This window comes from Magnolia sinica, chromosome 7 (genome assembly GCF_029962835.1).
Source record: "Magnolia sinica isolate HGM2019 chromosome 7, MsV1, whole genome shotgun sequence".
Classification (NCBI taxonomy): Eukaryota; Viridiplantae; Streptophyta; class Magnoliopsida; order Magnoliales; family Magnoliaceae; genus Magnolia; species Magnolia sinica.
The window spans coordinates 1,832,904-1,859,212 of record NC_080579.1 but is presented as its reverse complement, the minus strand read 5'-3'; the positions used below and the strand labels follow the sequence as shown (position 1 = coordinate 1,859,212).

Sequence of the window (26,309 nt, the reverse complement as noted above, 5' to 3'; positions counted from 1 at the left end):
TTCATATATTAGTATGATCCCATTTGTGGTAATGATGTTCCAATGTCATAAAGAGCTGTGTTCTAATACAGAATTTCATCTTGAGATACTAATCACATGAACGGACACTTGCAAACCTTCACGGACAAATGTCTTTCGAACCAACAAGTCATGTGTAGGACATCCACGCAAAAGATGGACCAACACCATGAGCATTACCTGCCATTAACATCAGGCTAATCCACTCTTCAGGTGGGCAACAAGTGTAGGTTGAGTCAGTTGGCCCAATTTTCATCTTAGGTCACAGTCGTGGTTTCACCCTCAGGCCCACCTTTTGCATGTGTTGCATGTTCTAGAAAACTAGCATGTTGGCAGGAAAAAGGTAAGCGGATTGGCTGGTGTACCACACACCACCGATCTGGCTGGTGTGGGTACGTTTGGTCTTCAGACAAGCCCTGCCGCTCCGCGAGCTCGGAGTTGTAGGAACGGTTCAAAGGAGATTTACATGGGCTTCAAAATGGCATTTATTATATCCACGCTCTTCATCCATTTTTAGAGATCATTTTAGATATCACCCCAAAAATGATTCATATCCAAATCTTAAGTGGACCACAGCACAAATAGCAGTGGGGACAATGATTCTCACTGTTAAAACATTCCTAGGGCCTACCATAATGTTTATTTTTTTCCATCTAATTTATTCGTAAGGTCACACAGACCTGGATGAAGAGGAAAAACAAGTATCATATTGATCCAATGCCCCACTGTTTTTTACAGTGTGGTCCAGTTAATCATTGGATCTGTCTTATGATCATTGGATGTGTCTTATTTTTTGGCTCAAGCCTTACGACAGTTGGGATATAACACATACCTCATGATGGGACCCACATAACTTGGCGAGTGAACACACCAGCCAATCCGCATCCAGGATTTTACAGTGTGGTCCAGTTGATCATTGGATCTGTCTTATGATCATTGGATCTGTCTTATTTTTTGGGTCAAGCCTTACGTCAGTTGGGATATAACACATACTCATGATGGGACCCACGTAACTTGGCGAGTGAACACACCAGCCAGATCGGTGGTGTGGTACACCAGCCAATCCGCATCCAGGAAAAAGTGGGCTTTATGTGAAAGTTTGCATGCTATGCCTATTTGTGATCATTCCGCTATTCCATCTGTATTGAAGGGTAGCTGGTCTCATAGTGAGATGGCCATGTTAAATGAGGATGCAGATTCTGTTGTTAGGAGCTCACCAAGCTATAGCATGGTATGGATTATCTTGGCCCACTGTGATGTATAAGTTTTATCTATGCTATCCATCCAATTTTCCAGCTCATTTTATGATACAATTCCAAAATTGAAGCATATCCAAAGCTCAGGTAGACCACAACACATTAAAAAAAAAAAGTAGAGATAATGATGTCCATTGTTGAAAAAGTTCAGACAGACCTGGATGAAGGGAAAACACAAATATCAGCTTCATACAAAATTTTTGTGGTCGCAGGAAGTTTTTAGTGTTGGGGTTCAATTACCACTTTTCCTGTGGTGCGGTCCACAAGAGATTTGGATATGTGGGCTCATGCCCTATAATGATCAGGAGAAATGTACGAAGAGCGTGGATAAAACACATCCATCCAGGTGGGGCCCACATAGCACCATCCGGTAGCCACAGGCATTACGCATCCGTGCACATGACCAAGGCATGTGTAGGTAGGCACAAGCTCACTCTATTGAAGAGGTTCTCTCAAGTCCATGCGGTTGGAATGAAAGTTGTGGTCCAACCTTTCATCTGCCACATCCAATCCATCCAATATGCTTGCCCTATCACTTGCATTGCCTCATGCAAAAATCAGCCACATCCATTCAATCGAGTAGACAATGCTTCATCAATGGCTAGATATTGATTTCCATGGTGTGGCCCACTTGACGAGTGGATAGCGTTGAATTTTGACCTTTAGTGATTGTCGTGGTGGGGCCAACCTATTGAAAGGGTTGGACATCGCATGGACTTAATAGGTCTCACCTTATGAGCTGGGTGGGTTAGAATTTTTGTTCATACCAGCAGGAGTTGAGAACTATATAAAACACAATTTCAAGAGGTGTGCTGCTCAATGCAATATACAGTGTATGATTTGAGATAAATTAAAATGCTTTTCTCTGCTTTATCATATTTTATGTGAATTTAAAATAATAATAATAATAATAATAATAATAATAATAATAAAATGTTAAAGAATTACAAGGGTAACAAAGGTAATTGCTAGGCTACTATTTAATTGTACATATGTATGCTATTCAAATCACTAAAACTACATCAATGGATTGATCTGAGGAGTCCAAACATTGACCATGTAATTTAACGGTTAAAAAACGTTGGTGGCCCACCTGATGCAGGAATAAACACATGACTGACCATTTGACTCACATATAGATAAAATGCTTTCTCTTATATTTTGAATGAATTAAACAGAAACAACAACTACGACAGCAAATAATAATAACTTTATTGATTATCCACCCTGTTTTTGGTTTGCCCTACTTTTCAGCAACTAATAGGAGGCCATGAGATGTGACTGTACTTCTTTGGGGCCCTGTTCAACTGCTCCATGTCATTGGAGCATACAAAGCATATATATAAGCAAGTTCAGAGCCGTTCTTTTGATAGGTCAGATGGTGATGGGGACAAGCAAATAACTTCTTTTCTTTTCACAATGTATGTCCCATTCTCAAATACCTCTCAAGCATAGCTCATGTGCACATCGGCATGCTTCCTGTTGGCCCACATTGATGCATGTGTGTGGAATTTAAATCATCCAGCATAATGCAGGGGCATTTTCACAATGGGCTCGAGTGGGGAAGCCCGTGGGATGCGGGGAAACACTCAGGGTGGGCGGCCCGTGTGAGGCGGTGGCTCATGTGAGGTGGTACCCATGTGATTTAGGGTCAATGAAGGGAGTTCGACTGAGGTCCTAACCTATGCGATGTGGGGCTTCGGCTATGAGATAAAGGAATTAATTAGCCATGATCTAACAACTCAAGCTTTTAGAGTAAGTGGTTAATTGTCCTACATCACAGCATGTGTGGCCCACCATGAAGATAAGACACTGCAAAAATCAGGCTGATAAAAATTTTTCTTTTTAAAAAAAAAAAAAAATCAAGTGGGCCCCACCAAAGGAAACAATACGTAATCAATGCATGTTGAGCTATATGTACTGGTTTTGGCTGATACTTGAAACCTTGTCAAGAATCTTGTGGCCATTAATCTCTCATGATAAATGGATGGTTGGTGGGAGTCCAGTAACATTTTAAGGTTTAAAATTAAAAAAATTAATTTTGAAATATGTGTTGGGATTCTCACTCAAGTATAATAAACCTTTTCTTATTGTTGGAGGTATGGATCTTTGGTGCTCTGCTTGAAAGCAATTCCTTCCTTGCGGCATCTTTTCTTACCTTGAGAACAATGTTATCCTTGGAAGAGGAACCTCAACCAATGGATACCGTGAAAACCTCATTTCAAAGCATCAATTGGTTCAAGTGGGGCCCATGGGTTATGATCCCAGCCATTGATCAAACGGGTCTTATTGCAAATTGGTGATGATCCTAGAATATCCTAGTCATCCAATCATTACCAATACTTGAATTGGATGGGGACCATTTCCATTGTCCTTTTCTTAACCGATGTGGAACACATGAGATCAATAGTTCAGATTGTCCAAGCCATGGGCCATGCTTGTGAAAGCTAAGGACATATGCTTATCCTTAGGTGGAAATCATATTATTCCATTCTTTTATTTGGAATAACTAATTAAAATTGAAGTGGAAGGAAGGTTTTGCATCAATTTGAATAAAGAGCAGACACTTCCTATATAATGTGCATTCTGTTGTACCAACAACGGCATACCAACATTTGCATCTCTCTCTCTTCAATATCTTCAAAGTCCTTCCCATTTCCTATTTCCTCTCTCTCTCTTCCATACCTTCAAAGTCCTTCCCATTTCCTATATTTACATCTCTTTGAAGTCAAATTCCTCCCTTCTTTTCATCACTACCAAAAGCAGAAAACATGGTTGATTCACTGGTCTCGCTTGCCATAGAAAAATTGGCCAAAGTTGTTGAAGATGAGGTGGTTTCGTTGGTGGGTGTCACCAACGAGATCAAAAGGCTTTCCAGTACGTTCACCTCGATCCAAGCTGTGCTTAAAGATGCTGAAACTCAGCGACTGAAGAACGAAGCAGTGAAGGACTGGTTGGAGAAGCTCAAAGACGTGGCCTATGATGTGGATGACATACTAGATGAATGGATGACGGAAGCTCTCAAATCACAAGCACCTGATGAAGATGGTGTGTCCTGTTTCAGTAAGAAGAAGGTAAGAAGCTTCCTGTCGCCTGTTAACTGCTTCAATCATGTTGTGTTACGCCACAAAATTGGGAGTAGGATAAAGGAGGTGAGGGGTAGATTAGATGATATTGAAAAAGAGAAGAACCGATTTAATTTTATTACGAGGGGGGTGGATAGTGAAGTTAGGGAGGGTGAGATAGGTGACCGAGAGACAAGCTCCCTACCTGACCCGTTCATTGTTGGGAGGGAAGGTGTTAAAAAAAAAGTCATAGACTTGATGCTGGGGGGGAGTAGTAGAGAGGTAAATGAGGTGCCCTTCGTCATTTCTATCGTTGGAATGGGGGGCTTGGGCAAGACCACCCTTGCTCAACTCATTTACAACGATAAAATAGTCGAGGGGCATTTCGACATGAGGATGTGGGTATGTGTTTCTGAAGATTTTGATGTCAAACGTATTACAAAATCAATCATCGAATGTGCAACTTGGAAGGTTTGTGAGTTATCAGACTTGGACCCGTTGCAGCGTAGTCTCTGTGATATGTTGCAAGCAAAGCGATTCTTGCTTGTGCTTGACGACGTTTGGAGACATGATAACAAGAAGTGGAACGATCTGAGACGTCCCTTCCAAGCTGGTGCACCCGGGAGTCGAATCATTGTAACCACTCGTTCGGAAGATGTTGCATCGAGGATGGGAAGTACTGATCACATGCAGAAACTGGATGTTTTATCTCATGAAGATTGCTGGTCAGTGTTCAGTCGCGAAGCGCTTGAGCATCGGAGTGCAGAAGAGCGTTCGGATTTGGAAGAGATTGGAAGGAAAATCGTAAACAAGTGTGGAGGGCTGCCTCTCGCAGCAAAGACGATAGGGAGCGCCATGCGCTCGAGAAAGACGAGAAGGCAGTGGGAGCTTGTGTTGGAAAGCGAGATATGGAACTCAGGTGATATAGTGGGAGGTATTTTACCCGCTTTATTACTGAGCTACCATGATTTACCTCCAACTCTGAAGCAGTGCTTTGTGTATTGCTCTATTTTCCCGAAAGATAGTTGGATAATGAAGGATAGGATAGTCAAGCTATGGGTGGCACAAGGTTTCATCTGCTCGAGGGGAAGTCTAGACATGGAGGAAACTGGTGGGCTGTATTTCGATGATTTACTAAGACGCTCGTTGCTCCAAGATGCAGAACTCGATGATGACAATAACGTACTCAAGTGCAAGATGCATGATTTAGTTCATGATCTTGCACAATCTGTTGCAGGAAGTGAGTGTTCAGTGGTGGAGATGAGAAAGCAATCCTCATTGAACCTAAATAATCTCCGCCATTTGTTTTTAATTGACAGTGATGACGCAGGTGACAGAGATTGGGCCACCTTGTATAAGGCACAAAAGCTGCGGACGTTGCTACGTGACTCAAGAATCTCCAGGGTGCCAAACAATTTATTTCATCATTTCAGGCACCTCAGGGCATTGGACTTGAGTCACACTAGCATTCAGAAATTGCCTCCAACAGTTGGAAACTTGAAGCACTTGAGATTTCTTGATTTATCAGTGACAAAGATCGAGGAGTTGCCAGAGGAGGTCAGTAATTGTAGAAATTTACAGACCTTGAGACTCAATAGTTGTCATGGTCTAAGAAAACTGCCTAGAGGGATGGGGAAAATGATTAGCTTGAGACATTTAGAAATAGAATTCACTGGCATAAAGTACTTACCGCAGGGCATAGGGAAACTGAGTAGCCTTCGGACATTAACAAAGTTCATAGTGGGGGGTGACGATGAAGGATGTAAATGGGGAGAACTGAAACACCTCAATCATCTTCAGGGAAGTCTTCTAATTACTGGCTTGGAAAATGTGAGGAGCAGAGATGAAGCTATGGAGGGAGAACTGAATAAGAAGCAGTACCTTCATACTCTATCCTTCAAATACGACGATGAAGCATCGGGTGATGATGAGCAGAAGAGAACAGAGGAGGTGCTTGAAATCCTGCAGCCCCACAGAAACTTGAAAGAGTTGGAAATAGAGAGCTACGGAGGTTCCAAGCTTCCCAAGTGGACAGAGGATCCGGTTTTCTCCAATCTAGTCAAGGTGCAACTCTCGAATTGTAAAAAGTGCAAGCAATTGCCAGGTCTTGGGAAACTACCTTCCCTTAAATCCCTTGAAATTTGGAGAATGGAAGAGGTGAGAAAGGTAGGTGGTGAGTTTAGTGGGGATGATAATAATGATGGAAGTGGTGGTGGTGTTGTCTCATTCCCAAAGCTGGAGAGCCTCTCCTTCCACAGAATGACAAATTGGGAAGAGTGGGAATTAAGAGGTCGAGATGATGGAGAGGTTATGCCATCACTCCTGGAATTACAAATAGATGAATGTCCAAAGCTGAAGGAGTTGCCCAGCAATCTTCCACCGCTCCTCCAGAAGCTGACTTTGTATGGAAGTGATGTTGGAATGTCATCCGGTGTGCCCTTACCCGTCCTCCCCAACCTTAACCATTTGAAGATTTCTTATAATCGAGAGCTGACATCGTTCTCATGTGGTTGGTTGGGACAACTCAAAGCCCTCCAAACTCTGGACATCTATGGCTGTCCGAAGTTGAGATCTCTACCAGTGGAGTTGCAACACCTCACCATGCTTCAACAATTAGAGATCTGGTGGTGTCCAGAGTTGAGATCTCTACCAGAGGAGTTGCAACACCTCACCATGCTTCAAAAACTGAATATATGGGAATGTCCAGTCTTAGCAGAACGCTGCCGAGAAGGAGGAGAAGATCGCTACAAGATTGCACACATCCCCAATATCAGATTGGGTCGCCGATAAGAGGAGTTGGAGAGAGAAATCAACGATAGCTTTTCATTTGCTTCTCTTTCCCCAAACTGTGTTGTTGCTGTGTGTGTAACTGCTCTATTTTTTTATTATTTTTTTTAAGGATTTAATTTTAATATATGTCATTTAATCTCAATCTGTAAAGCCTAGTTTGCTGGATTGTTGTCTTGCTCTGCCAGTAAACAAAAGCTGTTGATCAAATGTTTATTGCTTTTCTTAGTTGTTTCTTGTTTTGGAGGTCAGGTTCTATATCCCCCTCTCCTTACGTAATTTTTCTTTTTCTTTTTTATTATTAATAAAGCTTATAGTGCTACCGTCCACCTTCACACGCTCGCACACACACAAAAATAAATAAATAACGATGATGTGACCATGACTGCATTGCTTCCTTTTCTCAAAGATGAGTAATATAAGATCATGACATGGGCCATTTGTATATTAGATAGTTGGATCACTTTCTCTTATCTGTTGTCCGTTTATTTTGCACACACGTGACAGATTCATTCCAGACATATACACGTACAGGGGCCACCTGGTAAGCGGCTTTAATATATTACACGTGTGATAAATTCACCACGACGTGTCGAAGCTCGCTCGTGCCAAAAATGTGCACTCGCTTGAATGGATACATCAATTTAATAACTGACTCTGGCCATTTGATGATCAGCCCTGAAATTTGTGATTGAGCCTGGACCGTTAGTACAAATGGGCCTGGGCTCAGCCCACCTAAACAACTATCAAATATCCTCGACAAAGTCATGAGGGCCTTTCTCGAATCTTTTTAAGTCTGAAAAAAAAGAAAAGAAGAAGGATCCACTGTTGATTGGAGGGCTCTCCAAAAAATCTTTTGGATTCAGAGATCATAGCTGTTGATTTTCATGCCTTTATGCCCAGTAAAATGAGTAAGCTGGTCCTACCTGATGTGTGGACCTGCCTATTAATTCTTTCTATGGAGTTATACCAAAAAGGACCTGATCACAGCAGCTATATAGCTGGTGTAAGGTACACCAGCCAAGCCGCTTCCTACGCACACATAGAAGTGGGCATTGGGTCGAGTCAGTTTGAAATTTTCAATAACGGACTAGATTGGGCCCAACTCAACTCGGTCTGAAATTTTCAATGCCTAACCCGAACTCGATCCGATTCGGAACCGAGTCCGGGTCCTCTAACTGGATCCGATCTGTTACACTGTTGGCCTGACCCGAACCAAATCTGACTCGGTTAGGGAAACTGAGTTAGATTAGGTTGGGTATGGTTCGGATCAAATCTTTTGCAGTGTGATCCACTTGATCTTTAGATCTGTCTTATTTTTCATCTCAAGACTGAAGATGAGCCCGCCAAATGGATGAACAGTTTGGATATAACACATACCTCACCCATGGAACTTGCCGACGTCAATACACGAACAGCTGGCTTGGTGTGGTACACCTGGCCATCTGGATGGACTTTTTTTTTTTTTTTTGGGAAGAGGATTTCCTGCATGGCCGCATTGGGATGCTATATGGGCCTACAGTGATATTTGTAAAAAATGCACACCGTCCATCAATTGTGGGAGCTCATTTTAGCACAAGATATCAAAAGATAAGTGGATTCAAAGCTCAAATATGCCGGACGAGAGGGAAAACCGAGGAAAGAATTTCATACCGTTGAAACCTTCTTGTTATCTACTGTTATCTACCTTGATATTTATATGCCATCCAAACTGTTTATAAGGTCATTCCCACTCAAATGAAGTGAAAACACCAAAAACTTTTAATATTAAACTCCGTGGCCGTGCTGGTCACTGAATCTACACTATTTCCTCTCGTAACTTCATTTTAGGCCGCATGTCCTAAAATGAGCACTCAAAACGGATGGACGGTGTTGATTTATTGTAAACATCATGGTGGGACCCCCTAGCATCCCACGCGAGAACTTCTTGCGAAAGTCTTTTTTGAAATCCGCGCGTCAGAGCGGTGCTCAGTGCACCTTGAGCCACGTGCGAGAGGATGGATTACTACTCCCCCTACCACTAGCTAGTCGGTGCTCTGTGGACCCCACCATGATGTATTTATTTCATCCATGCCGTCCATCTATTTTTCTAGATCATTTTATGGTATTAAACCAAAAATGAGGTATATCCCGAACTCAAGTGGACAACATTATAGGAAACAGTATTGAATGAACATTGTGAGGATTGAATCGGATCTGATCGGATCCATTCGGATTGACCATTGATCCGAACTTGATCCGATTTACAGTCAGATCTAAATGGGCCAACTTTATCCGACCCAATCCTGGCCTTCAGTTAGGATCGGATCGGGTCAAATTCGTCGAATCGGGTCGGATCCATCGAATCGGTCCGTTTTTGCCCAGCTCCACGCACACATGTTACACCGTGCTAACTGAAATGTATGAACGGAATGGATAAAACACATACATCATGGTGGGGCCCATGGAGCACCGACCATCAGCCATCGGGATGGTGGCAGGGGAGTAGCCAATCCGTTTCCAACAAACGGTACCTTGAAGGGCGCAGATTAGATACTGACAAGGTCAAGCCAAAGCGCTAATGAAATGACGTCACCACCTCGTGGATCCACCATGATGCATTTGTTGTATCCATACCGTCCATCCATTTGAAGAGTTCGTTTTATTACATGAGAAAAATAATGAGATAGATCTAAAGTTCAAGTGGACCCCACCATAGAAAACAGTGGGGACAGTGACATCCACCGTTCAAAACTTCTTATGGGCCACAAAAGTTTCCGATCAAGCTTTTATATATATATATATATATATATATATATATATATATATATATATATATATATATATATATATATATATAGGTTAGATCTAAAAAAACATCACGGTGGTCCTTATAAGTGTTTCAACGGTGGGTGTTACTGATCCCACGGTTTTCTCTGTAGTATGTCCACTTGAACTTTAGATCTATCTAATTCTTTTTCTCATGCCACACAGAACGATCTCTACAAATGGTTGGACGGTATCGATACAACACATGAAACATGGTGACGTCACTTCAGTACCGATTTGGCTACTGACCTTGTCAGTGTCTAATCCGCGCCGTAAACAGATTGGCTACTCCCCCTGCCACCAGCCTGGTGGCTGATGGTCGGTGCTCTGTGGGCCCAACATGATGTATGTGTTTCATCCATTTTACAGATCATTTTAGGGTTAATCCGAAAAATGTAAGGGATATAAATATCAGGTGGACCACACCACGGGAAAACAATAGTGATTGGATATCCACCATTAAAATCCTCCTAAGGTCGAATGTACTGTTTATTTGACATCCAATCTGTTGATTAGGTCATACAGGCCCAGATGAAGTGAAAAAACAAAGATCAGCTTGATCCAAAACTTTTATGGCCCCCGAAAGGTTTTTGATGGTCGACGCTCATTCAATACTGTTTCATGTAATGTGGTCCACTTGCAATTGGGATATATCTCATTTTTGGTCTCATAATATAAAATGATCTGAAAAAATATATGGACGGCATGGATGAAACAGATACATCATGGTGGGAACCACAGAGCCCTGACCACCAGCCATTGGCTGGTGGCAGGGGGAGTAACCAATCCGTTCCCTTCATCCTACCCAGAAGCAGAGAGAGAGAGAGAGAGAAAGAGAGAGAGAGAGAGAGAGAGAGGAGGTGAAATTTCCCCAACGATACTTACCAGCATCCAAACGAACCTATTATTCTTTTTCTAATTTTATGATTTGTCTAAACTTTTAATTTTTGTTGTTTTTGGCAACGGTGAAGGCACGAGTCCAATTGATTGCATCCCCAAACACAATTGGATTGGAGATACACTATTAACTTAGGTAGACATCTAAAACAAAATTCATTTGGGTGGCTTCCTTTTTTCCGGAATCTGGATGTAGAATAGGTGCATTTCTGTTCTTCAACAAGTTTTCCAGATGGAGCAAAGGTCGACCGCCTCCAACCGTCTCAAAGATTGGAAATTTCCCAAATCATGCCATGTTAATACACATTTACAGGCATTTTTAATCTATACCAACACACGCAAAAAAATGAAAAAATAAATAATAATAATAATAATAATAATAATAATAATAAAATCATACATTTATTGTGATGGATCTTGACTATGCAAGGTGATTACTCTATGGACAAGAAAAAAAGGATAGTCTAATACTCAAATATCTTTATTTATACTCTGAATTTGGAATGCTATAAGTAGCTAACAGAATGCCTAGATAGATATTCTCTATAGGTATGCTATAAGTAGCTCTAGTGGCAGTTGGTCGAGCTGGAATGTCGGCTTTGTGAGGGGAAGCACACAGGCTTGTGTCTTTTGGTTCTGTTGGGCATGGAGGGGTCATTTGCATGCTTGTAAGTTCTGTAAGTGAGAAGTGACTTACTGGCAAGTCACTTATAGGTGGTGTTTGGGGGAGGAAATTCACTTGTGTAACTTATAGGAAAAATTGCTAGGAAATTTCAAAGGACTGGGAGTGAGAAGTCACATCTTTGTAAGTGATTTATAGCTGAAAGTCACTTACAACTTAAAAGCTTACAGGCATCCAAATGACCCCTGAAGTTGGTCATCACTGTCTTCTTTGGTTGTCCTTTGAGAGTTGTTTAACTTATGAGTTTCGACTCTGTCAAACTTTTTGCAGGGTTTCATAATGCAGGATATACTTCCTGAGCAGCTCCAAACTGCTACAGAAACCTTAGAGCTGCCAATTCCCATGACAGCTACCCAACATGATTCATATGGTATGTGTCCTAGTCACTGTAATTGCTTTTATTGCTAGATTCTTTACCTTGACATACTTTTAAACCAAGTAGTTTGCTACTACTCACTTCATGAGCATGCCATCGTGCATGTGTATTACAAATTTGAGCCATGCATAAGGTAAATCCCACTACAGAGATGATTGATGTAGGGTAATAGCAATGTTGTCGAATCGCCTGTCCTTTTAGAGTGTTCAACTTGTACCAACTGACTCCTAACTGGTGCAATTCTTGATCTTTGTTGCACATGAATAAACCATCTCCTTCTAAATGGCACAGTTCTTGATCTCCATTGCACATAAACAAACCATGTTTACTTTCCCCCATCTTTTCCCTAATCCGTTGTGGCACATCTCCATCATCATCATATCATAATGATTATTGTCATCATCTTCGGATTCATCTCCTTCTTCAACATATACTTTATTTTCTTTTGTTTCTTCGTCATTAATTCCCACTAATTATTCATCCACATCCAATGGTTGATCATTTTCTTCTTGTATCTCCTTGATCTCGTCTTCTTGTTGGCCTTGACTGCTACTAGGCCTCACTCATTTTCTCAACTTTTGACTTAAACTTTCTCCAGGTGTTGATCCAAATAGGGCATCCTCTACTTTGGCTCATGTTAGGTCCTCGCCTGCAAATACGAGGTCCTCTTATCTCTACAAGCCATTTACTGTCTGTCTGCTTCCAAATCATCTAGGCAAATGGGATCATAGAAATTAGGCATTTCTTGCCCAGCTAGGAATCATTCCTCCAAGTTGCAACTTTTAATTGTATTGGACGAAGACCGGGTCATTTAGCTTATTTTGTTCAAGGCGATTCCTTTTTTGGTCTGAATTTGTATAACATTTGAATTGATAGTGAATTAGTGATGGGATATTTTAATATTTGATTTAATTACTCTAAATCCAATATTAGAATCTGTTCAAAATCTTACCATCTCGAACATGCCCCAGTTGCACTCGCAACCGCTTGCAAAACATATGAGGCCTAGAATTTTCTTGGACAAATTCTTCAATGTTGGATCCTGTTTGGGTCCACTCTATATATTCCCCACCAAATAATTGTTTAAATAACAGTTAAAAGTAAGTGAGACTTGTTTATATATATAAAAAAAAAAAGCTAAGTTAGAGTAACTCTTTAAGACATAGTTAGCAATTTCATAATTCTATGCTGGATTGAGCTCTATGCCCAGTCATAGACCCATCATCAACATCTGTGCGAAGGAGCAGAGTTCTTTTGCCCCTCGTCGTAGACCCATCGACAACATCCATGCATAGGAGCAGAATTCTCCTTTAGCCTTTAACACGATTACAAGTGTAGACAACCCATAACAAGCCTCTCATATAGCCCCTCCTCCCCCCAATGGTTGGTGTCAGGTGTAGAGGGTCTCATCATCCCATGGTGAGAGCTAGAGAGCAATCTCCCATCCACCTTCGACATGTACTTCCCCACGACATTGTGGAGACAACTACTCGTGTACGCCAAGGCTATCACGACCCTCTTGGTTTTAAACACTCCCAAGATGAAGAACCAAGAACCTAAACCTGTCCAAGGCCACATCGTAGGACCTCCCACTCTGATTTTACCTTCTAATCAAGGGTTTTCCCCATAGATGTAATTAAGGACCCATGCTAGACCACGGCCTGGAGTGTAAACGACCCCAAACATTAATGAAAGGTACTCAGCTTGACTTTCTGTGGGTTCATAACATGCAAGCATTTGCATTTGCAAACAGACAAGATTTTGAAATACTCGATAATTCGCTCAAGGATAGCAATGCCTCCTTGATGCAATCAAGGAACTCCAGAACCTTTACCAACAATCATCCCTTTCTCGCGGCTTGCTAGCTAATTGGGTATCTGACGCCACTGCTTCTCACGGTCAACCCATGATGCCAACCATGGCTATATGAGATACCTAACTGTAACATCCTGGATTTTCACTGTTTTGGATTTCCAAAAAAAATCCTTGAAATTTTTTTTATTAATTAACTTATAATATCACTTAATGGCCATTAGCACTCAATAATAGTTTAAACACGGGTGGAACCAGTAAAGAACCGTACAAGTCCATTTAATCAACTGTAAGAAGCCAACGAATCCGCCCGATCACCTGAACATCAAGTTTAGCCCCATGATCCACTCACATTGGACCCAAAGATCTAACCGAAGTCAAGCCAGATGGCCCGTTTACACTTAACGATAACCTATGTGGGCCACCCAGTGACCGAGGAGGGTCAGAAAAATCTAAAAAATTTAGGGGCTTGTGGTCCATCGCGGACCACGTACCCAATGGACACCCAGAAATAAACTATTCAGGCCGTCCCATCGGCACTTGCCAAATGCAACCCACCAATGCCAGAATTGGAATCTGGCACTGGTAAATAAAATTGAGATTTCAGGCATTTTAGCTGTTGGATTTCTTCCAGATTTACGGTAAAGGTTTAATGTATTTTTCTACGCCCGCCCACAAAATCTGGGTCCTGATCGTGGCACGGTGACTATTGATCGCGAATCAGACCCGTGCGACCAAACCTCATATCTGATCATCTCCAAATTTTGCATGGCCCTTCATCGGGCCATGGAGCACCTATCCTATGAGTTTCATGGTCAGAGGGCCACCAGAACTGCCCCGGTTATCCAAACAAGCTCTAGACCGCTCGTTGGTAGACCACTAGTTCCAAAACTATAAAATGATATCCGTCTCATTGGGCTTGACGACCATCGCGGGAATCGGACTTGGGTACGGTCTAGAACCGGTTAACTTGAGCCGAAAGACGAGTGCATGAGAAGTGCAAATACCCTAAAGGAAGGAGTTGAAACTTAAGTAAATTGAGTCGTCCACTCTTATGCAAAGTTGAGGATTTCGGACCGTCGGTTTGTGACCAAACTTTACCCATGGAGTAAGGATATTTTCCTGCGCATATCCATATAGCCGCGGCCCTGATTGACTATCGGTGACCGTTGAACAGACTTCTTATCATATCTGTCGATCGGCGCACCCAAATGGTGGGCCGATCATATCTATACGTAGATCATCATTAGGGCTAGCTATCCTACGGTGTATATTGACTTGTACACCCCATAGTAGGCCCTAGAGCTTAGAAAAACCCTCTCATAGGCCTAGTATAGTAAAAACCTGACACTTGGGGCCATTCCACCCAATCTGGTATTATAAAAGGGCCTCATTTGGGGCACCCCTCTCCCCATACGAATTTGCCCTAGGGAGAGAAAGAGAGAAAGAGGAGAAAAGAGGAGAAAGAGAGAGGGAGAGTGAAGAAGGGGGTGAAGGTGGACCTTAGATCGAGGTGGGGCCCAAAGAATCAAACCCCACAACTCCCTACCTCTTCTCCAAGAAGAATCCCTCCTCTACGACCGCCCATTCATCCCGTTGATTGTCTAGGTAAGACCCATCACCCTTTTTTTCCTTAAGACCCTTGTGATGAGTAGGGATTTCATGAATTTCTAACATACAAATGGTTGTTTTAGGGAATCCGGCCGTCCGACCCCAAAAGCCCTCATTCTTAGGTCGTTTTCCAAGCCTCCAACGATCCATAGGTGCGGAATATTATCCTTAGGTGGCCTAGCACCGATTATAATAGGAGTTTAATGATTTTGTTTGTTAGGTATGATGTATTGAAAAATTTAGAGGAAACCTAGGGACGACATATTGTTGGAATTCTATGAATGGTATGTTTATTTCTTATTGATGTTAATCTTGCCTCTCTCATGATCTAGTGTATGGACGATCACCTGCTCATGTTTAATTGATTTCTTTTCTCATATGTGTTGCTTCATATTGTGTATGATTCATTTGCTCTTATGTATTTGATTCCTTGAGGTATAGGAAGTGCTTAACTTCCTCACCATCCCACATCAAACACATACACCTTATTTATGATATTAATAGTTTGCTTGCTAGAGAAATTTGAATTGTATGTTGAGTAATATGAGAACATAGTGTTGAATATGCTTGATGTTACATTGGTATTTGGCATGCTATGAGTCACTATTCCTACTCTTGGGTTAGTCAGGAACATGAGGAGAGCGAAGGTGGTTCCTTTGGTAGGACCACCTTAAGGCTAAACCCATGGGTTTGGGCGAGTACGTGTGGGCGGTAGTAGTTAGACTACATGGGTCGCTTGTACCCGATGTCGTTCCACCACATACTTGCATGGGCTCGTGCGGTTTAGTCCACTGGCTGACCCACCTAGTTTGTTAACCTTGTTTGCTCACATATGTATGGAAACTGGAACACATCACCACCATTGTAGCCCATCGATACCGGATGGAATATTGATCCACAGTCTCGTGAGCCGGGCATGGTAGAATAGGGCACTATTTCTGAGCTGTCGGTCTACGCTGGGGTGACGCGCCTCCCTGTAGTGACCGCGAGCGACCACACATTCAACACCCCCCATGTGCTTGAAGTCAGGGATGGGGGAAACCCGACGGGGTCAAAGATCGCGGGGTCTCGGCCTCACACATTGGGGGGTCCTGGCCTCGCAACTAGTTTAGAGCATTTGATACGTGGGGTATATCAGATTCCCAAATCTGCTGGATGAATGGACTTAACTAAGAACCCGGTTAACATCATCATTGCATAGCATTAACTAGGTTGGCGACTCGGCAGTCGAGGTCGCACTGAGGGAGTGTTGTCATACGCGATCGTTAGATGGAGTCGCTCGAGGGAGCCTTGTGGCGAGGGCATACATCATATCATCCTGCATGCATGCGCATTAACAAGACTAGATAGATGTTTATGATTGATTGCTTTTCATTAAATTCTTATTATAATTAATGCTTGTTACAACTTATGGGTAATAGCACCCACTGAATTGATCACTCACTCCCACTCTGGGGCGGTGTTTTAAAACACCAACCAGACCCGTTCATAGATGCAGGTGATACAGATTTCGTGGAGCTTGGTGATGCGAGCCTCGAGGAGGAAGACGAGTTCTCTTACTTTCAGCCGATGGATGGTTCCCCGTCGGCCTAGTAAACAGGATTTGGATCGCTGAGTTGTGGACTCAACCCTATTCTTTTGGACAGATATTTCTTTTGTAATTTTGTTGGGCAGCGCCTGATGCGACCCTTTTTATATCCTTTTGGACCTGTATATAATGATCTATTTTCATTTCAGCAGACTAGTTCTGATCGTACTTCATGTTTCAAGTAATTCCATGCTCCGCCTTTAAACCTGGATTAATCGCATATTAATGAAAACCTATTATAAGTGACCCCGGGAACTCGGGAGTCGAGCGTATGCACGACCCCCGATTTTCAGGGTGTTACACTAACTCCCAATGGTTAAGGGAGGGAGGGAGGGAGTTCTGGCCTTGTAACTTGAAAAAGTGAGAGCCTTCTACTTGGCCTTGTAGGCTTAGATAGAATGAGAGACAAGAGTAAGAGATGTAAGAGAGAATGAGAGTATTAGAGTGAGAGAGAGAGAGTGAGAGAGCTAAGAGAGATTGAATATTAGAGAAGAGACTGTGAGAGAGTAAGACTCCAGAGATTATATATTTGTATTAGAGTAGGAGAGAAAGAGTTTTTTTTTTTACCCCCGGGATGGTAGGAAATATATATAACTCCTAACAGTTGGAACATTTTGCCATTGCATATTGAGTATGCGATGGCATTATCGCATAATCATGGCTTCTGCGGTTGCTTACTTATCTATGCAACCGCCCAAAAGCTCAACGGTCCAAAAACCACGTTTTCTCATAATCATGGCTTCTGCGGTTGCTTACCTCTCTATGCAATCGCATAGAGCCCAATGGTCCAATAACCACATGTGCCACTATAGCACACACAATCCATCCTCCCAAAATGGCACATGCGATTGATCACATATAGCAACACCGGTTGTTGCTGGAAACTCTATTCCCTTGTAAAATTTGCTTTGTTTAGTATCATTTTTGTTTTCTGTCAAAGAAAAACAAAAATCCATCTGGTGGCCAGGATTGTCCAATTGGGGAAGATATTGGAGCATGACCATCCAATAGAGGAGGCCCTCTGGACAACGCCTTAGGTTACCATATGGCGGATAGCACCTGTATTGAACCAAAAGAGAGAAAAAAAATCATTTCTTATGATTGAGCAGCATGCAAGTTTCAAAGCTCATGAATAATCTCTGTACTATTGAGGTTGGCTATCAAGTGGTAGAACTCCTTGTTGCCCTTCAGTAGAACCAATTTATGATAGTCAGGGTTTGGTGCTTTGAGAATCTGGTGAGTATTGTTGCCAACTATCCCTATTCTGATTGGGTGATTTCCCACTTCGTCTTGTTTTTTGTTTTTTTTTTCAAATTTAGTGTCTTCTAAGCTTTGACTCTCTCGAAGAAACTCATGTAGTTTATTCATTTGACTGGTTACAGATAAAGGCGATGGAGATGATTTGTGGTGTGAAGATGGTTCCTTTTATGATGTTTCCGATGATGGCTCTGGTAAAACATCTGATCTGGACAGGGAGTGGGAGAGGAGGCACAACCAATTCCACACAGGATCCTGATGAATTACGCTAATCTGCATGTCTGAACCCTTGACTTATTTGCATACGTCCAGAAGAGGCTTGCTAATTCTACTGACACCTCTACTAGCTGGCATACATGGCATACATGAAAAGCATGCTGTTAATCATGTGGGCCAAAGCTTATAGATGCTCCAGCCCAAAAAGTCAACCTAGCCCATTCATCAGGTTGGCCACATGTTTATGGAAAATGGATGGTTTAGAAAATAGCAAACAATATGATGTGGTAGATGATTTAGCCAGGAAAGGATTTTCTCTAATCTGTTTCTGGGGTCTCCCTCTTTTGTAGCTCTCTTTCTTTCTTTCTTTTTTAATGACATAGTTTCCTCCACTTTGAAAAAAGAATTTTAAAGAGGAAAAGATGAGCAATCTGCATTCAATGTGTTTGTTTGGACTGCTTGATGATCCAATATTTCTAATTTATGGGTTAGGACACCTTGAACGCGTTGCATGTGTGCCTACGGATTGGCGTGTGGTCAGATTAGCTAGCCTCTATCTGCAAAGTAAAATAATCATAATAATAATAATATAAAATAACTTTGATATTTGGATTCTTGATGTGTTTTTGGATTGGTTATCGAGATGGTCTCATGACAGGTAAAGAAGCTTCTGCACAAGAGGGTTTCGTTGGCGGCTTTAAGCAGTCGGTGCTTATTGGGTAGAAATGGGGCCTTGTTAGAGGTGTCTCCAGGTAATTTAAAATATATAAATAAATAAAATGGAGAAAATTTACCTCTTCTGTTGCCAATCTCTTGACATGCAGTGACAATTTCAATTCTTCTGCTAATGTTTTTCATACTGGTTACAAGAACTAATTTCATTTTGTCTTCAATGCCTGTTTGGTGTCCATAACATTTATGAAGTGCATTAGCTCTGCTTCCAGATCATTTGAAAGAAAAGATGGTAGGAGAACTAGAAATGAGGGAGAGGCTTCAGAACTTGTATGAGTCCGTGCACTCCATTTCAACAAAAGACGCACTACAGTGGTTTCGTGATGACATCTTGGGTAGCAGATCAGAGCAACCTCACAATCACTTGGAGGGAAATGCTGATGTAGCAACCTTGCCGGATGATATTTCACGATGCAACCAGCTGGAAAGGTTTTCAAAGGAGCTTGAATCCCTTCTTCGCGAGTGTCCTTCCATTCAAGTGCATCCGGCTGTGGACCGAAAGACAGTTATATGACTTTTTTCCTACAAGTTGGAGATTTTTCTGCTTGTAAATATGGCTTCTTTTTTCTTCTTTTTTCTTTGTTTTTTCTCTGTGTGTGTGTGTGTAATGTCAGTTATTGTTAGGATCTATTCCTCCCACCCACATATACAGAAGTTGTCATTGTATTTATAAGCTATGCTGTTTTCATTGGAATCTGTCAAAACAAGCTTCCTTTTGTAGAAACTGAAACAGTGGTTTCTCACTGACTATATGCAGTTTATATACCAATCTTAATTTTTATTTGGTTTAGCTGTAATGCTAATCATGATCTGGATTGCATTGGTTCTCAATATTAAAAAATCGCCATTTCTTTGGTGTTCATATAGTCTTTGCCGCTTGATTCTCTGTTTTTGCCTCTATTTTTTATTTTTTTTTAGTTGTTTCATTTTACAGGGGGAATTTATTGATGATATAAATGATTTCACACCACATGAGGGGGATTGTTTCGTTTGTTGGCAGCGCATGATGACCATTTGCTTGCATGAAATCCAAATGCCTAAATGGGTGATGGGCGACTAGCCACAAAATCTGATTGATTGGGCAATCCTGAAATCTGATCAATGGACTTTCTTGTCGAATTTCAACTGACTACTTGTTTCCATTGTCCATTAGATGTACTCTTCAATTGGACCCAAAAATAAAAAATAAAAAAAAATCCATTGGATGTCTCCCAATTGGCCAGCTACAATTGGTGCATGTATGCCATGTGTACAATAATTGTATGCATGTGTATGCATCATCACACTGCCAGAATATCAAGGTTTCTCTCATACATGAGACTGGTTTAGAATCAGTGGATTCAACATAAGTTAACAAAATTTTGCATTTGATGGGGATATGGTAATTCTGTTGATTGAGGCATTTGGACAGGGAGTTCAATATCTTGTGTACTTGGAGTAGGATTTTCTCTGAATGACTTTGGAGTCCCATCTAGGGCATTCGTCCACCTTGAAAATTTGGTGCCCTCGATGAGCCTGCTGAGAGATTGGTTTTTGGCCATTCAGGCCTCCCTTTAATTGCACAGAATTCGGATTTGGAGCTGTGCCAAACATTATTATTGATGATCTATGACCTGGGACATTGGTATTATTTTTGAAGATTTACTCCTCATGCAATTGACAGTTTCCTTGAATGAGAAATGGCAATTTCCTCGAACGGTCTAGTTTCTGAAATCTGGGCTAATAAACTTGATTGGTCTATTTCTGAAATCTGGGTTAGTAAGCTTATCAAGTTTAATTTAGTCGATAGTGGTCAGATTTTCATCAGTCCACCTTTTCTATCTTCTTGAATCAGTTTCATACTTGCTGCCTTTTCTGTCTTCTTGAATCAGTTTTCTACTTGCTGAGCAAAATTAGAAAGGGATACGAAAATGTTTATGTAATGGTAATGGTGGTAACTGTTACGAGTTATGGGGCTAAAATGGTTATATTGGCTGTTGCAGAGAAAAGTGCCCATAAAGGCCTTGTAATGTCCCTGTAACGGTCTGTAATGTGGCCAAAACAGATTTTTTTTAAAAAAGGCTGTAACGGCCTTTACGGGCCCTTATCATAATGGTAAGAACGGTGGCTGTTAGGGCCACCCTTACCGTCATGGAATACCATGAATATCAGTGAAAACAGCCCCATGATATGGTTTTCCAACACAACCATTTATGTCCCATCTACCTGTGATTGCCTAATTAGGTCCATCAACATTGAAATAAATAAAGATCTGTCACCCAAACAAAAATATTCTTGCTTGTTTATTTCAATTCCTACCAATGGAAAGCCAAAATAGCCATCTGCAGACATCAATTGGGGTAATGGACCCTGAAAAAATAAAAAAAATGAAAAAACCAAACAAATATATCATTATAACTTAGCATTGTCTGAAGGTGAAACAGCAGAGCATTCCACCCCCATTGAAGAAACCAAACACCACACTTTTATTTTCACTACACAACCTCTAATAACACACCCTACTTATTTTAAGAGTCGAGCAGTGTTTGGGAAACACTGCCACTGCTAAGTAAGCTTGGACACTAAACATAAATTACAAAACCATATGTTCAATTCAGTACTAGCATCTGACAGTATCTTGCATCGAGCTGATGCCGCCTCCAGCACTCCTGCAAGATGAACAGCAGCTTAGTTGCTCTACACAACAGATTCTACTCCTAAAAAGGCTCTCTTGGGCTGACATCACTGAACCAGGAATCACTTATTTTAGTACACCTTCAATCTATTACAGCTGCTTTCTGCAGTCCATCACCTGCAAGATGAGAATGAGTGGAGTTTGAGAATACTCATGGGTGCTAAGAACTTGAGATAGTCACTGAATTACTTGTCTTTGAAGATTATATTAGACATGAATAGTGTTCTGATGCATGCATTCCATATAAGTTTGATCCATCGATCATTCATGACCCAGACCATGCAATCTGATGGGTCCCACTGTGGATGGTTGATGTTCTCTCCTATCGGATTAATGGTCTGGATCACCAAACCAGGTGTGGGCATATCAAGATACTACCAATGTCCTGTGAAACCAGAACTTCATTTTTCCTCATTACTGAGTTAGTAGAATCAGTGTCACTGTCCTTACCTTTGATGGCCATCAGCTGCAAGCTTGAATGGGTCTTGCGTGAGTGAAACTTGCTGCGGAATGTCTCAGATGCGTCTCGAATTTGGGCAGCGGTGTGACTGTTTCGAAAGCTTCAACGAGCAGCGCCACTCTCCTCTTTCGAGCAGGAGCCAGTTTGGTGACAGCTTGTTGGAGTGCATAGTCTATCATCCACTCCTTTGAATTCTTTCTTTCGTCCATCATCTGGTGCCTGAGATCAACCTTTTCAGCTTCTGGGTCTGGTTCTGGTTCAAGAAATCGTGGAGCCCGTGGATTGAACATCCTCATCTGCTCTGATTCCTCTGTGGTCCGCTTGCGTGCAATGTTGGTTTTACCTTTCGAATTAATACAGGTTGTAGGAAGAGGTTGGTTGGAGTCAGTTGCTAAATCCATGATGGTTTCATCTTTCTCTGCTGCAAGGATTGTTTCTGCTTCATCGGACTTCGTATTATCTTCTATTTGTATTTTATCATCCCCACTGTTACAATCTTCAGCAGAACCAGATTCCTCTTCATGAAACAGGATCGAACTAGAGATGTGACTGCCACTAAGCTCAGCCGGATCACTTTTGGAGAATTCCTCATTTGATTGATCACCAGATGAGCTATGTGCTGCAGGAGGAATGCTTTGATCAACAGATGCTTCTTGACTGCATTCTTTCTCTTGGTTTTCTTCATCACATTGGCAAACTTCCATCTCTATATTTGTTTGGCCTGGACTCTGATCAGTATCAATATCCAGATCGGCTTCGGAGGGATCTTGCATTTTCAGCAGGCTGCAAGTATCTTCAACTTCTTCTGTTCTTCCCAATGCATCTTCAATGTCAGCACTTGGGAGCACCTCGTCTGGGCTTGCATCTTCAATTTCAGCACTTGGGAGCACCTGGTCCGGGCTTGCATCTTCAATTTCAGCACTTGGGAGCACCTCGTCTGGGCTTGCATCTTCAATTTCAGCACTTGGGAGCACCTGGTCCGGGCTTGCATCTTCAATTTCAGCACTTGGGAGCACCTCGTCTGGGCTTGCATCTTCAATTTTGTCACTTGGGAGCACCTGGCCTAGGTGAGGATTGCTTGTAGCTACTTCTAGATCAGCTCCTGTGCCAATAGATCCCGATGCTTCTGCATCGAAATCTGGATGCAGCTGGCCGGAGCTCTCGTCCTCTCCAGCTACATCAAGATCTTTGTTGGGATCAGTTTCAAGAGATCCATCGTCTTGTTTGCCTACCATTGTTTCATTTGCTACATCAGTGCTGCAAATGGGTTCTTCGATATTACCTTCATCATCGTCCCTCGGGAGACCATGTTCATCTGTTCCATCGCTTCCACTCGTCTCTGCACTGACTTCTGTTGGTTCCTCAAGTGCATCGCTGATAGAGCCTGAAAAGCATGAGCTGCAGATGATGTCGCACGGCCTGCTCTCTTCTGTTTCCTCTGTGCTGATCTGATCATTCTGGCCTGGAGATTCTGGTTCAATCTGTTTATGATCCAGATACAGAACTGCAATGAGTTGGTTCTGAATCAAACCACTGGATGCATCAGATGCTTCAATTCCTGCAGTGCCAGATACACCAAACTCCCCGTCTGCTAATTGTAGTATTTCCACATCTGAAGGAGCTTCCTCGCATGTGTTGACGGAATCATCTTGCTCGAAGTCGAGCTCATCTCCTACCCCAGAGGCAGTAATCAGATCGGAACCAGCATCGGAAAACACTGAAAAATCAGTTCTGTTATCAGGATATGGGGTTACTTCTTCCTCCCAATCCATATCAATGGCTTCTGAAACAGATTCATCAATGTCGCTTTCTGCAATGATTTCACATTCACACTCTTTGCCTTTGTCGCCTTCAACACAACATTCAAAACCCACCTCCAATTTATCTTCTTGTATCAAGCAGGGCAGATTTGCCCAATCCTGCAGATCATCTTCAGCATATTGAAGAAGAGCAATTGAAGAGTCCATTTCATTGTCTGGATTGTCCTCTGAGCTTATTTCAGAGCATGTTTCATCTATCTGGCCCTCAGCAGCTCCTTCACCATCTTCTTCAGCTTCGATCTCAGTCCCTTTGCCGGACCCTTGTAGCATCTGATCATCTCTGAGTACTGATATTTCTTCAAAGTCTCCGAGATTTACATCGAAGCTAAATTTTGATCCATACTCTGGATCATGGACAACGATGCCATTCAGTGATTCAACCTCACCCATCTCTTCCCTTGATTTTGCATAGATCTTGACGAAAAAATCATCCCCCACGTCTTCAATCACAGGAAAGATTTCTGACCCATCTGAGTCGGCTTCTAAAACCATAGGATCATCACAAAAACCCATCTGCCCAGTATCAATTTCCTGCTTCTGCTCTCCAGAACATCTTTTTCTAGGCGATGAGAGCACTTTCAATTTCATGCTCTTTTGGGCCTTAAGCAACCGTCGCCTCGCAGACAAGAACCGTTTCAGCGGCGGCATAGGCGCATGGTGGTGACCATTCAAAGAGCAGTAAGTATATGGGCAGACCCTCATGACAGAGGTTCCTTCCAATTCCGTTCCACCCGGATTAAGAATCACCGATGCCGGCATCTTTGAATCCTTCAAAGTGGAAGAACACGTCGCTCGACTGACATTCATCTTCGGATACAAAGCCACCCCAGACCCAGAGCTCTTCTTCATCGAAGGCCTAACCGGTTTCAAACTCGAAGTCTTTTTCAAAACCTTCATGGGTTTCTTTAGAGCACCAGCAGAAGAAGCCTTCAAACTACTTGAATTCTTTGGACTTCTATTCCTATCAGGAGTCTGAGAACATGGACTTACCTGCAGGCTCTCCTTCCTTGCATCCGAACTGCTTGTGGGCTTCATGTAGTTTGGCGGTCCACTCGATACCTTGACCAGCGACGGCTTCTTCTGTGGAGACGATGGGTCGACAGTAGGCTTGTTGAGCCGCGAGCCTTCTTGTCGCACCGGGCATCCGAAGCTGTCCAAATTCGAGACCTTGAATGATCTCGCCTTCTTCATTTTCTTTGTAAGATCACCTCCTCCCTTGTTATGGATATCTTGGTTTGAAAACGACGGTTTCCGGGCCGTCGACAATCGCTTATTGGATTTAACATGGTTCTTTGATTCAGGTTGGATACCAAGCTTGCTCACAGCTTTTCTTTGGACCATCTTTGAAGGAAGGAGGTATGTGATTTGGGTTTGCTTTTGCTTGATGAGAATTTCTTGTGTTTTGGAAGGAAAAGGAATCTTCTTCTTGTGTGAGATGAAGGTTTCCTACAAGGAAAGCTCTTCTTTCCACCCAACAAGAAGAGATTCCATGTTTTGATTTTTTGGTTAGGAAGTGGGTGGCTCCTTTCTCTTATTTTTCTAGGTGTGATCGGTCCACCTGAATTTGAATGGTGGAATTTGGGATTCCCCACCTGAGGACATGCACAGTATACTCAGATTTCCAATTTGGACATGTGGGGCCCATTGTTCAGTGATCCAGATTGTTAGTTTGATGCCATATCCTGATTGGAAGATCCTACCACTAGTCCTAGCCATTTTTCAGCTGAATGTTGAGAGTTGTGGTTACCTCTCATCCCGACCGTTGATTTTGAGGCTGCGAATTGGAAGGTTAGGATCGTCCCATCGATGAAAATTTATTGGAAGTGGGCCATCAAAGATGGGTCCAACAGACTGATGGTCTGGATTGATGATCTGCAGGACCCGGTTGTACAAACTGTAAAACCAAGCATATTGTACATGTCCAAGGATCATACAATTCCACATTTGAATATGGCTGAGATAGGAAGATGATGCTGATGTGCACCATTACAACTTTTCTATGGTATTGGGTCATTTTGGCTCTTTTGACTTGTGGTTGTGAAATGGGAACTATACAAATGGATGCATGTGATTCTTTTAGTTAGAAGGTAGGTGTTTAATTAAGGAGAAATAATTACATCAAGACACTGTATGTGAACATTTTCCATTTCTGGCTTGAAGACCAAACTGTGGGCCCACCACGATGTATGTGTTTCATCCACGCCGTCCATCCATTTTTTCAGATCATTTTAGTGCATGGTCCCAAAAACG

At 42.2% G+C, this 26,309-nt stretch overlaps 2 protein-coding genes and 1 long non-coding RNA gene across 5 annotated transcripts; 2 read left to right on the top strand and 1 right to left on the bottom strand.

Moving 5' to 3' along the window:
• The first annotated feature begins 3,942 nt into the window (after window positions 1–3,942).
• LOC131250802 (putative disease resistance protein RGA3) lies at window positions 3,943–7,573 on the top strand. Its single transcript, XM_058251125.1, has 2 exons — window positions 3,943–6,382; window positions 6,647–7,573. The coding sequence occupies exons 1-2, from the start codon at window positions 4,046–4,048 to the stop codon at window positions 7,127–7,129; spliced, it is 2,820 nt and encodes a 939-aa protein (XP_058107108.1). The 5' UTR covers window positions 3,943–4,045; the 3' UTR covers window positions 7,130–7,573.
• A 3,248-nt stretch (window positions 7,574–10,821) lies between these two features.
• On the top strand, window positions 10,822–19,965 carry LOC131250796 (uncharacterized). Of its 3 annotated transcripts, XR_009173446.1 has the most exons (4): window positions 10,822–10,967; window positions 11,784–11,883; window positions 18,283–19,125; window positions 19,298–19,965. It is a non-coding gene; the product is annotated as an uncharacterized LOC131250796 (long non-coding RNA). The 3 variants fall into 3 exon arrangements; XR_009173447.1 differs by lacking the exon at window positions 10,822–10,967 and having other exon boundaries at window positions 11,214–11,883; window positions 18,283–19,031; XR_009173445.1 differs by lacking the exon at window positions 10,822–10,967 and having other exon boundaries at window positions 11,214–11,883.
• A 1,507-nt stretch (window positions 19,966–21,472) lies between these two features.
• Window positions 21,473–25,615, bottom strand: LOC131250795 (uncharacterized). Its single transcript, XM_058251112.1, has 2 exons — window positions 22,230–25,615; window positions 21,473–21,896 (listed from the first exon to the last, which is right to left on the bottom strand). The coding sequence occupies exon 1, from the start codon at window positions 25,398–25,400 to the stop codon at window positions 22,242–22,244; it is 3,159 nt and encodes a 1,052-aa protein (XP_058107095.1). The 5' UTR covers window positions 25,401–25,615; the 3' UTR covers window positions 21,473–21,896; window positions 22,230–22,241.
• Window positions 25,616–26,309: the final 694 nt, after the last annotated feature.